At 43.4% G+C, this 12,827-nt stretch overlaps 1 protein-coding gene across 2 annotated transcripts in view; it reads right to left on the reverse strand.

The window, feature by feature from the left end:
• Positions 1-1,339: 1,339 nt before the first annotated feature.
• The window catches only part of LOC119649563 (serine/threonine-protein phosphatase rdgC), a 316,188-nt gene continuing 304,700 nt past the window's right edge, over positions 1,340-12,827 (reverse strand). For both annotated transcript variants that reach the window (XM_038051760.1, XM_038051759.1), the window contains 3 exons: positions 10,031-10,130; positions 2,058-2,303; positions 1,340-1,701 (listed from right to left, as the gene is read on the reverse strand). In XM_038051760.1, the coding sequence (XP_037907688.1) occupies positions 1,604-1,701; positions 2,058-2,303; positions 10,031-10,130 (444 nt within the window). In that variant the 3' untranslated portion in view covers positions 1,340-1,603. The remainder of the gene's footprint in view (positions 1,702-2,057; positions 2,304-10,030; positions 10,131-12,827) is intronic.

The raw sequence follows: 12,827 nt of genomic DNA on the forward strand, positions 1-12,827 counted from the left end.
GAGATCTTCTGGATGTCTCCCATCTAGGGCCGTAAAGAAAAAATCCGGGCCCTGGTTGAAAATTGTGCGAGAAAACGGTGCCCGGCTAAAAATTATACGGGCTCCGGGGTGGAAATTATGTGGGTTTTCTATTATCCCTTTTTCATTGGAACTACTATTGCTGGCCTCTAAGAAAATTCCGGGCCCGGGGAGAATCGCCCCTCCCCGCACTCTTCAACTCCTTCACGCCAGGCCTACTGACGTCTAATCAGAAAGATAATTTTTCCACTGTCAAACGACAGCCGGGTCTCGTAAGCGAACCCTGTTGAGGCTCTGGGACTGAAACTCCCAGCTTCTGCGCGAAGATGGGGATTGGAGACGCAAGCAAAGGCAGGCGACCATCAAATTACGTTCTCGAGGGAGGCTGAAGTCTGTGCCAGAAGACAACTTCTAAATCTACTGATGATCGCGGTGTAGTCGAGTTTATTAGATATGTACGCTGCCGGTTAGTTGAAATGCAACTAACCTTATGGCTAGCAATAAATGAGAATGTTATTAGTATTTTAGAGGTGATAATTTTTTTAGAAATTAAATTGTCTGTAGCTGAAAGGAAATACATATAAGAAAATTAGTCAATATTTTTTGCTTGGCATTGCATGAGTCTGGTATACAGTTTGTCTGGTCGTTTTGAACCACCCAGTATAAACAACTAAATAATATTATTCAAAACTTTCACAGAATTTTTCAAATTGTTATTTAGAATTGGCGGATATGAAAGAAAAATACGCATTAACTCCAGGCATTTCCTGTAGATTCAGTTGCAAATGTGAAAAATTAAAATAAATTCAGATGAACATAATTTCTCTTTACGCACTTCTTGAGATACAGAATAATTAAAATTAAATTTTTGGCACCAAGCATGGAAGTTCTCATGATCTGTTCCATTAGCAGCAAAAATGCATCTTAAGTACTTGAGACAATTTGATTAGAGGCTACAGTTCACACTTTACCTAATCATAACTTGACTGTAATCATTTTTCCCGAATTATCTTTTATTTAAAGCTTTTTGATTCAGTTGGGAAGGAAGCTTATATGTTGCAGAGAATGAATTCCTTTAGAAATACCATTAAATTGTTTATAACTTCCCACATGTAAAATTTGTAAAATTTGCTTAGACGTACAGCTAATAGAAGAAATATTGATTTTCTTAAAAATGTAACAATAATAAACTTAGCTTTTAGAGCAGTGCTTGAAATGTTGAGAATAGTTCTGCTTATACTTACGTTCTAAACTACTTTTGATCCCATTAAGTATATCATTTTTATCAGTATTTTCTCGCTTCTAAATAAAATGCAATACAAAATCACTTGAATATATAAAATTAGCATATATGTATGTATGTACTTAGCTAACGTTCATTGAATTCATTGTACATGCTTGTAAATGTATAAATTTAAAAAGATTCAAACTTTTTTCAAAACTTCCGGAGTAAGTATAATAGAAAGAGAGATAGAAGTAAAAGATTTCGTTAAGTTATAGCACTTTCAACTAAAACCATGCAAGGAAAAGAAAACTTCAAGCTTGTTCCAGGTTAACCAAACGATGGACCTCTTTTTATGTGGTTTTAAGAATCCTTTTGGTCGTCGTCGTTGTTGTAATCAAGTTCATCTTCCTCCTCTGATGTTACGCTTTTTGTCGCCATTCGAGATTTGGTTGCGTCTTCTAATATTGGATTGAATTAGAGTGAATACAAGTTCACGGTTAGATTCTGCACTACCCTTTGAAATACAACTACGGAACCTCGCTAAGTGCAAATATAGAATGCGAAATTAAAGCGAACATTTATCTGAAAGGTGCAGATTTTATTGATAACACAGCTGGAGCCAAACGAAAAAGGTTCTTTTTCCATGCAAGCATCACAAAGCAAAAATCAAAAATCACAAAAATTACAAAAACACTCACTGCTGCAATACACATTTCTTTATTAGTTTAAGCCTTCCAAACATAAATAGAAAACTGCGCTTAATCATTATTAAGAAGCTCAATCTTTTTCATAGTCTTGCTTTATTAACATTTACCATTCTCAGTCCCACCGACTATTTCGCCATTTTGTTTGGGTGATGCGGTCATTGCATTTTCAAAACTCCCTTTTGCCTGTTCGCATAGTCGGAATGTCTCTAAAAATTCATTAAGATCCACCAAACCGTCCTTGTTGATATCCATCATTTTGCATATTTCCAACAGTTGCTCTTGAGTGTCGTGTTCTGGTAAATGCTTTCGGAGTAAATTGCACGCATCGCTGAATTCTTCCAGGGAAATGTAGCCTGAATAGTGAAGGAAATGCAATTAAAATGTCTTAAACTATTTTTTCAATGGTGTATTTTTAAGAAATTCCCATGGAGAATAAACATAAGGAAGGAGGAAGAGCCGACCGCGTTTGGGCGCAGTACAAAAATGAGTCGCTCACCGAAAAAGGCAGCGAAGGCGGCCCTACACGATGTGACACCAGGACCACCAAATAAAGAGGAAGTCTTACCAAGTGACGTGACTGACGATGCGGGGACGGCAACTTCAATACCCTATCTCTAGTATCCCTGTTCCGGAAAAAAACCCAGTCAGAATCGCTGGTCCTGAGCAGGTGGATTCGGATGCGAACCGAGCGGAAGTGCAGTCGACCGTCCTGGCTAGAGCCGAAAAAACTCATGAGGAAATGCCTAACAGTGGTGAAGCGTATGCGCTCGGCAACGTTCTTCCAGAAAAACGTCACCAAAGGTGGTAAAAACAGGCCGATTGAAAAGGAGGAATTACTGGACCACATCTCCTGCTACAGGCGAATGTGGAGAGTATCAGGGAAAACGCGCGGAAAGCATAAACAGCCCCATTTCCCGCTGAGAACACTGCAAGCGCCAAACGGATCGCAGATAGCCCACTGTAAAGTGAACTGGGGAAAACGCGGAACGAGAAAGATGTGCCTGAAGGAGACTTCATCCAAGTAGTTTCCAGGGCCTAAAAAAAGATAGCAAAGAAGGATTAAAGGAAAGAACTGGCTACGCTGCCAGAGACCCGTCAATCCTAACACAACGAGGCTACAAACTAAAAGCCAGTAGCAGACAAGGAAATGAAGAAAGACTAAACAGTCGGTTCTGCTCATTAAGCCGACAGAAGACAAGAGATTTGCGGAAGCCCTTAGTAAAATTCGCTACAGGATGGTACCCGAAGACAATGAAGCAGAAGTGCCTTCCATACGGAAAACGAAGAGTGACGGAGTGCTTCTTGAACTAGGCCCGAAGACGACTAGCAAGAGCACTTTCTGCGAAGCGGTCAAGAGGATACTGCGGGAGAAGGCTCTCGTCTCTAGTCTAGAGACTGTGTGCTCTCTAGAAATCCAAAATCTTGACTGCCTCACAGAAAAGTCGAAGTGAAGGAGGCGATACAACGAGAATGTCCAGACGCAACCAATGCTTGGACATTCGCGCATCACCTCTGTGAATACTCGAAGTCAAAAACTCGCTTTAGTGGAAGTCCCCGAGCAATATGCGAGGAAACTCTTTAGCAGCGGGAAAATCAACATTGAATGGGTAGTATGTACGCGGATAACCTCCACCAATTGCTATAGGTATCTGGACTATGGACACATGTCAGCAACTTGCAAGGACCTGAAATGAAAACGGTAATTGTGTTCATTGCAGCGATTGTGGCGCGTCTGGTGAGATTGTTGCACGCACTGTGGGTTCGGGGCGGTGACCAATTTTTAGGGCAGAACTAGAAAGGAGCTAGGACGACACTAGCATGATCCGCATCCAATAAATTAACATGCACCGGAGTGCAACCCTCACTGCGGACTTAAAGACTTATCTAATGCTAATCAGTGAGCAATACCGGAACAGGGAGCCGACTCGATGACATCTCGACTTATCGGGTACCGCTGCCATCTGGGTTTGTGACCACTTTCGATTTCGTGTTCTTTCCCAAGGTCGAGGAAATGGCTTCTTCTAGATTCGGTGTTCAGGGATAATGCTGGATTCAGGGACTATGCTGGATTTTCGGCGTCGGCTGAATGCTCTGGAGGACGCCGTATCGGGCACCAAAGGGCGAATCCTGGTAGGCGGTGATTTTAATGTTAGGCCCCTTGAATAGGGCATGCTTCAGCCAAACTCCAGAGGGTAACGGATTGTGGAAATGGCGGCAAGAACCGGGCTCGTAGTTTTAAACAACGCCAACGCTTCACCACCCAAACTGCGAAGGAAGCATCCCTAAGATCACTTCGGATCACGTCGGAATCTCTAGTAACATCGGTGGATGGGGCGAGTCGTACAAGATGTCTCGGCAGGTAATCATTAGTACATCGCGTTCGAAGTGGTTGACGCTACTAGTTGACTTCAGTGCTACTTCTGATCAGCGCTCCACCTGCGTGAGGAATTCGCGAGGGTGAACATCGGGAATTTCGTCGAAGCTTTTTGAACAGGAAGAGGGGGGATGATAGTGTCACACCTGACACTGTCGTAAACTCAGTCATGAACCTGATAACGACAGCGTGTGAGGCCTCCATGCCACAGAAGGGCCCCAGCCGTGACAAGCTCTCTATATACTGGTGGACGGTAGAAATTCCCGACCCACGGAAGAAGTGTCATAAGTTCCGCCGTTGGGCACAATGTTTGCACTACCCGAGGAGGTATGTGTCATATAGGCAAAGTATAGATAAACGAAAAGGAGACTTCGTTATGCGATAAATAAAAGCAAAGTTCTCGGCTTTCAGAATCTAGTCAATAGGGTAAATGAGGACCTGTAGGGACTTGGCTATAAACTTGTCACCCGGTAAACCGGGCTTTACGGAAACCCTACATACTAAGTACCAACCAAATGGACCGCATTGTACAAGCATTATTTCCCAGACATTCCGTACCGGTTGATGTTAACACGTGGAAAACCTCGAGGATTGCCCCCTTTTCACAATAAAAGAGCTCCAAGAAGCAGTTCTTACCATGAAAAACACGAAGGCGCTAGGGTCTGATCATATCCCAGCGAAAGTGTACCAAATGCTGTTACGCCAACGGCCAAAATTGCTGGTCGGGGTGTTCAACGCTTGTCTGAAGGAGAGCATTGTTGCTTGTCGCTGGAAGGGGGCGAGAACCGAGTTAATCAGCAAAGGAGGCCCGGAGCTACCATCTGCATACCGACCGTTGTGTATGCTTGACACGGCCGAGAAAGTGTCGGGAGTAGCACAGGGATCCATTCTATGGCCGGACCTGTGGAGCGCTTCTAACGATAGTCTGCTAAGACTCGACATGCCAGAAGAGTCGCGCCTGGTCAGTTACGCAGACGACGTTGCGGCGCTTGTTGCCGGATACACTATTGAACAGGTGCAAAGCAGACTTGGTATATTGACGCGACGGGTAAGCGAATGGATGTCTGTTCATGGTTTCAGTCTCCCGCTGGAAAGAAACGAAGTAGTTATTTTTACCAGAAAGAGAATCTCGACTCTGCGTCCCATATCGATCGGCGAGTTGACAATAGAGTCAAAACCAGCAATTAAATACCTAGGTTTAATGTTCGATTCGAAGATGAGCTTCTTCGAGCAAATCAAAGCAGCAGCGGGCAGGGCTGGAACTGGAGTCTCGGCCTTGAGTTGCCTAATGACGTATTTAGGGGCCCTATATCTACTAGGAGATGTCTTTTTATAGGAGCAACGCAGTCGGTTCTGCTCTATAGCCCGCAGGTGTGGGTTGATACCATTGATAAAGAGGTGCATCGTAAGCGCTTTACTCAAGTGCAGAGGCGCGGAGATTTGGGAGTGATGTCTGCTTGTCGCACTGTCTCAGAAACGGCCTTGATGGTAATCGCAAGAATAATCCCCATTGCTCTCCTTGGTAAGCAGCGTAAAGCTATCTGTAGCAGCAAGTGTGAAAATTTAAGAGCGGTGGTTGCCCACAATAAAAGTCAACGCACCCTTACCGAGTGACAATTCTCTTCTCTCTTCTCTCTCAAGAGGCAGTTGGGCTGCGCAGCTCATTGACAATTTAAATAGATCTGTAGCTAAATCGAACGCATGGTGAAAGTGATCACTTCCTTACCCAACTTCTAAGTGTGCATGAAGGTTTTCAATCTTACCTACACAAGATTGGGAAGGCGTGATCTCCTGATGGTGTGTTCTGTAGTGAAGTGGTGAACGATGCCGAACAAACCTTTTTCTCTTGTGGTGGGGGGATAGCCCGTCAACCATATTTACACGCTATTTGCGTCGTATCTGAATTTCAATCGTGTCTCACGTAGATCCGAAACTAATAAGGTTTGTGGCGACAATCATGGAAGGATGGTATATCATATTGTCAATGGGTTCATTTTTCCTTGATTTTATATGCCAATGAAGAAGCCCTTTTATGGCTGCGGAATAATGCTAGAGGCCACGGTTTTGCAATCAAATGGTAAGCGCAAGCTAACATACTTGATGCAGTTAGATGACATTAAATTTTATGCTGGTACTGATGACTGTCTTAGAAGTCTACTGCACATAGTTGTTGTGTTCAGCTGTAATATTTGGATGGAATTTGGTTTAGATAAGCAGCGAGTCTAAGCATCCGCAAAGGTCAGACAAGCCGCATGAAAGACTTAACATTGGTGACCTTTTTTAAATGAAACTTGCGTTTAGAGCGTTTAGGTAAACTTGTAAATGAGAAAACCAAAACCGTTTCCTTTAATTTTATTAGAACAATTTATTTATTTGCTAATATGCATATTTCGGGCGACTACTTGCCCCCTTCTTCAGTTCTTGGATTTGGTGACGTTAAATTATGACCGGTACAGATCTCTATAAGTACGTAGGAATTTTGCAAAGTACCCATGGTCGAGTTGGTGATTTAAAAGATGCTTTGCTGTCTGAATTCCTGCGACGTGCGAAGCTGGTGCTGAAATCGTATCTCTCGGGGAAGAATGAAATAACCGTATTGAACATTTTCGCTATCCCTGCGCATTCGGAATATTGTCGTGCCCGAAGACCACCTAACTTGAAGGATAGATCCTTCGATTCTCTGAGTGGGGTGATGTCAGACCAAGAGCAAGCGGGGAGCTCTTTGCTGATACAGACAGATCCATGTTCATGATCCAGGACTGTGTCCCTGCGCTTATGACAAACTTGCATGGTAGCCACCTAGGCTTTCATTCATAATGAAAAAGGGGTGGAAGACGACCAGTAAAGAAAGTATGGTTCGTTGTTAGAGACGTTAGACCATCTCATTTCTAGCTGCGCTGTTATGGCGCCGGTGCAATACACGAACAGACATAATACAGTATGTAAAGTGATCCATTAAAACCTTGCATATAAGGATGGACTGATCACGAGAACATGCCCTGTTTATCGATATGGACTGCAAGTAATAGTCGACAGTTTTGCTTACGGCATGCATTGGAGTCGACAAGCTTTAACTGATCGCCATGTATCGCACAGCCCTGTGAGTTGGCACTTAAAAATATACTTAAAATCTTCCCTGCTTGTCGTAAGAAACGACTTAAAGGGATAAACATTTGCGGGCTAGCAATTTGCAAATTTTAAAACCTTACTGCTGTCGAAACGTCAACTACAACTCGCATAGGGACTGACCTCACGGTTACGACCTTTAGCTATCGAAAAGGGTCCTCAGAACGCCCGCTTTCTCTAACTTGAGGGGCAATGTGCTTTTATACTTTAGAAAGTCAAGTGGTAGCACATCCGAATCCGGTTTTAGGTTGCTTCTGACTTCTACCGCAAGGCTTGACCTGGGAGCCGGTTTCCGATAGACTTCCAACTGCAAGATTCCGGCCCAGGTTAAGGAGCATCATAATTGTACATTGCTACGCAGCAACGGAGAATTCCGATATAATGCAGAAGGATGCTTTCTACGAGCAATTAAACGTAGTTTAGGGGAGGCTTCCTAAATGTGACATTATGATCGTGATGGATGATCTGAATGCCAAGGTGGGATATGATAACACCTTATTCGGACATGTGATGGTAAAACACGGTCTTGGCGACCGCAACGATAATCACGGCAGGTTCGTGGTTTTCTGAAACTTCCACCGCCTTGTTATTGGTGGGACATTGTTTGAACACAGAGCCTCCTATATGATCATTGGGTTCAACTGACCGACACAATACGGGCAATTAGATCGAAAACTTCGCAAGCGGCAGTGGATTTGGAAGTTGTCTGCTAGATGTGCGTAACAAGAGAGGCGCTGACATCGGCCTCGAAAGGGATCACCATCTGATGGTCGCCTACGTCTGCTTGCATGTTGCGTCCGCCACTGCTAGCAGGGTTTGAGATCTGCGACCCGCTAAGTTCAACAGTTTCTCTGATTGTATATATTCAGAAGATAACTGCTAAACGTACAGCTAAGTACGCTGTGATAGATCTAGATGCATGCACGCCGGCTTCACGGCGGGTTTATTAGCGTATAAAAATACAGTGCCACAAGACGGAGGGGGGGGGGGGAGAAGGGTGCTCTTCAGAGTTTCAAACACGACCTTACCTGTGCCAAATACGACCTAACCTGTACCAAATATGACCTAAACTGTAGCCATAGCTCATCATCATGATGAGACCCCAAATATTTGGTTAATGGAGAAGTCTACTGATGCTCCCAGCCATGATGGCATCCAACCGTCGCGAATACCAGTGCATCGTTTGGCGAAAACAATTAGATGAACCTTTTAGACTCAACCAGCTGGCGATCGTTGCTTACAGGACCATTCAAAGCGATCTGTGCATTGCAGCATTGCACCCATGGCAACAGCAGCCACGGAAGTTCAATCAGATTTCAGTGGTGGAGTTCCTACTTTGCATAACGAACCGGTTATCGACCAATTTCCTACGTTTTTACTTAGCTTACGAGGAGATCTAGCCTCTGATGAATTCCAGTTGCAGGTGGAGCTCTTATCCTAGACTTCCTCTTCGGCTAAACGGCAGGTGCTGAGCGAGGTGGCTAGGCCCTTTGGTCCTAATTACTTTGGCCTAATTACACTGGCTTGCATTGGGATATAGTTCTTCCAGATATACATTTTTGGCTATTGGCTCATTTTCCCTTGAATTACTTTTATAAACTGCACGTCGCGCAATGGTCAGCTATGGACATAACGAGCAGAATAATTGTTTGAGTAAAATCTAGGCTCCCACCTCGTGCCAACTGATTGGTGTGAAATCGGCTGAGTATTTTAATGATAGCGGCAGTGGTTGCCTCTCAATTTCAAAGGTCTCTGACCATCATACTTCGTGGCAATGCCCACTTAAGCTTACCACTTGGCCGAGTATGGATCAGACTCAACTTGTAGAGAAGCCTCCGACCATCCTGATATCTGTGGCTGCTATTCTCGCACCCACCGTTTCTACGTACTGACCGATTGACAAGACGGTTATATCACCTTTGGATTGGTTTAGCCAACGTCGGCACTTTTCTTGGAAGTTCAACAATCAGAGTTCATGAATTGTAACAGGGTTTACCATTGTGCTTCTCATCAGGCAAGGTGAGCTTTTGCAACGGCGCTCCAGGTACTCGGTTGCGGCAAGTAATAATCTTCTCTTCTCCTCACTCAATATCTGAACGATACAGGAATGCTGTGTCCGGAAAGACGAGTCCAACGCTGTAAGCTGTTACGCGATCAGCGGTCTTCTAAAGTCAAATTGCAACAGGCTTTGTCGCCCGGGCAGCACAAACATTGTTGGGCATGTACATTTCAAATTTCATGCTTCGACCGAGCAGGTTGTTGGCGATACTATTACAACCCTATAGCAGTTTGACAACCGACCAGACTCAGTTATTTAAGTCCTAACCACAGGCAAACAGCGCTTAACTTTGCTATAGTATAACTTTGTTAAAAATTTTAGGATTTTCACCAAATTTTTTAGTATTATGCTCTATGTTATGACTTATGTTTATTGCTGCATACCCCTACTATTGCCACGGAATTGAGCCAGAGATAGGCGGGTTTCGCGAGTCACTTCTATTTTTTTGATATAATGCGGAAAACAATTACATATCACTTAACCCTGTGTGTGCAGCAGAAATATTAGAATCACTTGCTTACCTGAATTGTCCTTATCCAGTATTCGGAAAATGGTTTCTAGGCTGCTCTTGTTCTTGTAAAGTGAATCAGCTACCGTAGTACTTCCTGCGTGAGCGGTTTTCTAAATGAAAAAGAAATTAGTGTAGTTTAGATCTTTGCAACGTACAGTGTAGCTTTTTTACACTAATGCAATTATATGTATATATATACAATTTAAAAGGGAACAAGTCCCTTATAAAAAAAAGATTCAGTAAATATACCTCGGAAGGCACATCGGGTAGAAAATTCACCAGAATCCCTGGAAGAATCGTGGAAATTATGAACGCCGAAAAGTTAGATGATGCAGACCTGGATCTTCTAAAGCCCCATACATTAATTAATGATTCAAATCTATACCATGCAAAAGCTGCGTCGGTTATAATTAGAAGGGAAGTTTCCAAGGATGACAAGGTTATTGGTTTGCAAGGAAGAAGTATCAAGGTAAGTTCGAGCTCCTTTTGCGAGAAAGCAAGAGCTTACATGGATTAAGTATATTAAATCCAAATTAAATTATATTCTTTCCAACTGCAGGCCTGGGTTCATCCAAGTTCCATTGGAAGCGAGAGAGAAACTTTGTAAGGCAGTTGTGCAATCAGCCTACTTTCTAGGAAACGACACTCGGATCCTTCCATATCAAATCGTTGGAGTAATAAGAGAGTGCGAGAGGACAGCGTAATCACTTCTTCCGGCTGCAATCATAAGGCACACAACGCTATTTGGGGAAACAGCGACACGATCTGAAGAGGGAGGATTCTCTTGAATTTATCCTTAATAGTAGGCTAAAAGTGTGCAAGATAAGAAATATGCCAACATTTGAGACTAGTCCTAGACAAAACTTTGGGAAATATCCTTATAAATGGGCTTGTTGGAAATTGAAAAGTTCCGAAGGAACTTTCTATATGGATCACAGAATATGAAGAATTGACGTTGGGGGCAACTTCGAAATAGATAGATTAGTAAGGAATCCGAGGAGAACTGATTGGTATTCCTAAATAAGGCAGTTGAGCAATAATATGGCTCATGTAGAGGTGCGTGGTGACATTAACAAGGACTTAGAACTAAAGACAGTTATTATTGACACATATGATACCAGCTGTCCGGTTGAGGTAGTCGCTTCATCAAGGGACGTACCCTAGTATAATAGAGAGATTCAAAAATGCTTTAACCGGGTGAAAAAAAAATCCGGTGACTAAGCAAGGCACAAAAACTCATTGACGATGTACAGGAATGCAATTAGGGAAGCAAACCGATAATTTTAGGGGATTTTGTAAAGGGAAAGTGGAGCATCCGGACTGAAAAAGGAAGATCGAGCATTTACTCATTTTTCGGTGTCCTATCCCACAGTGGAAGACCGCAACAAGAAGAAGGAAACCGGAGAATAGCAAAAGAATTATACTCGGAAGTTAAAACAAGATGGGCAGTGGGTACTTTTGCAATTTTATACCACTGGAATCGGAGCGGATGGGACGTCCCAAGCACTACTTCAATGTCGTCCAGAAATTATTCTAGGCTCTCTCCTGAGGATGGTGAGAGGCAGTCAGTATAGACTTGTATTCCATACCAAGGGCATAACGCTTGGCAAAAGTAATCTTCGCTTCTAAAGTGGATAAGAAGGATCATTTTCACCGTAAATTTCTGCGACAAATCCGCCTGCCTTCCTTTGTATTGCAGTCACTGAAGAAGGTCCTGGAGAACTACATTAGAACTGATGATCTATTGCGAAATACGTTACATTCATGACAACATGTTTGCCGGGCAGGATGATCAACCAAGACTGTATTGTATCAATTAATGGTTGCCTTGTGCGACACAGTAGATATTGAGGGAGAAGATGTCTGCATTTTTGAATATTGAGGGTTCCTTATCTGCATAGAAGTGGTCTTTGTGATTTTAGCTGACAGCGAAGAGACTATCAACACAAACAGGTTCAATCAAATGAACTCTAAAATGATATGAGAACTCCTTATATGGTGGGGCATAGCGAGTCAACCCCAACTGCGCGTGATTGTACACGATCCGCTGAAGTGTGTTTCAACCTCTTCCAGGTTTTCCCTGACACTATTTTGCGCTGAGTACTGCTGAGATGACCAACTTGCCGGCCATCTTGAAAAAAACGGGTTTTATTGCATGGTTTAGCTAGAACAGAATGGTCGCCTCTTCTTAATGTGTAACCTATCCATTGCCACTTCCGCCTTCCGATCACCTTGTCCACGAGTAACTAGTCTGTGCGCCGACCAAGTTATTTATTTGAAATGGTATCAGACCATCGTACTCCGAAGATTTGTCGGGGACAGGTGTTCACGAAGGCTTGGGAGTTTTTGCGTAACAGTGGGTGCATGTGCTACTCCCACACAGAAAGAACACTAACATTGAACAGTCTCAACTTGATTTTGGTGTTGAGGTAACTGCATTTCCAGATTTTAGACAAGGCAGCGAAACCGGATCTAGCGTTCTTCATGCGTCGAGCAACATCCAGTTCGGCGCCGCGGTCGGCAGGAATCACGTTTCCTAGATATACAGATTGATCAACACTTTCGATGCTCTATCCATTAATGCAGATCCGGAGAGTGTGATGACCCGTCGGACTAACACACTTAGTTTTTTGGAGTTTACCTTCAGTCTGAATTTAGTTGCCTCTCTCATATCCACGGCCATTTGGCTAAGGTTCATGAATCGAGGGAGAACAAACAGATGTCTTCAGCGTGGTTGAGTTATTTGAGGAAAGATGTCATAATCCATTGAACTATTCCACGTCCTCCGGACAAGCATGAAGAACGTC

Source organism: Hermetia illucens, chromosome 2 (genome assembly GCF_905115235.1).
Source record: "Hermetia illucens chromosome 2, iHerIll2.2.curated.20191125, whole genome shotgun sequence".
In the NCBI taxonomy this organism is placed as follows: domain Eukaryota; kingdom Metazoa; phylum Arthropoda; class Insecta; order Diptera; family Stratiomyidae; genus Hermetia; species Hermetia illucens.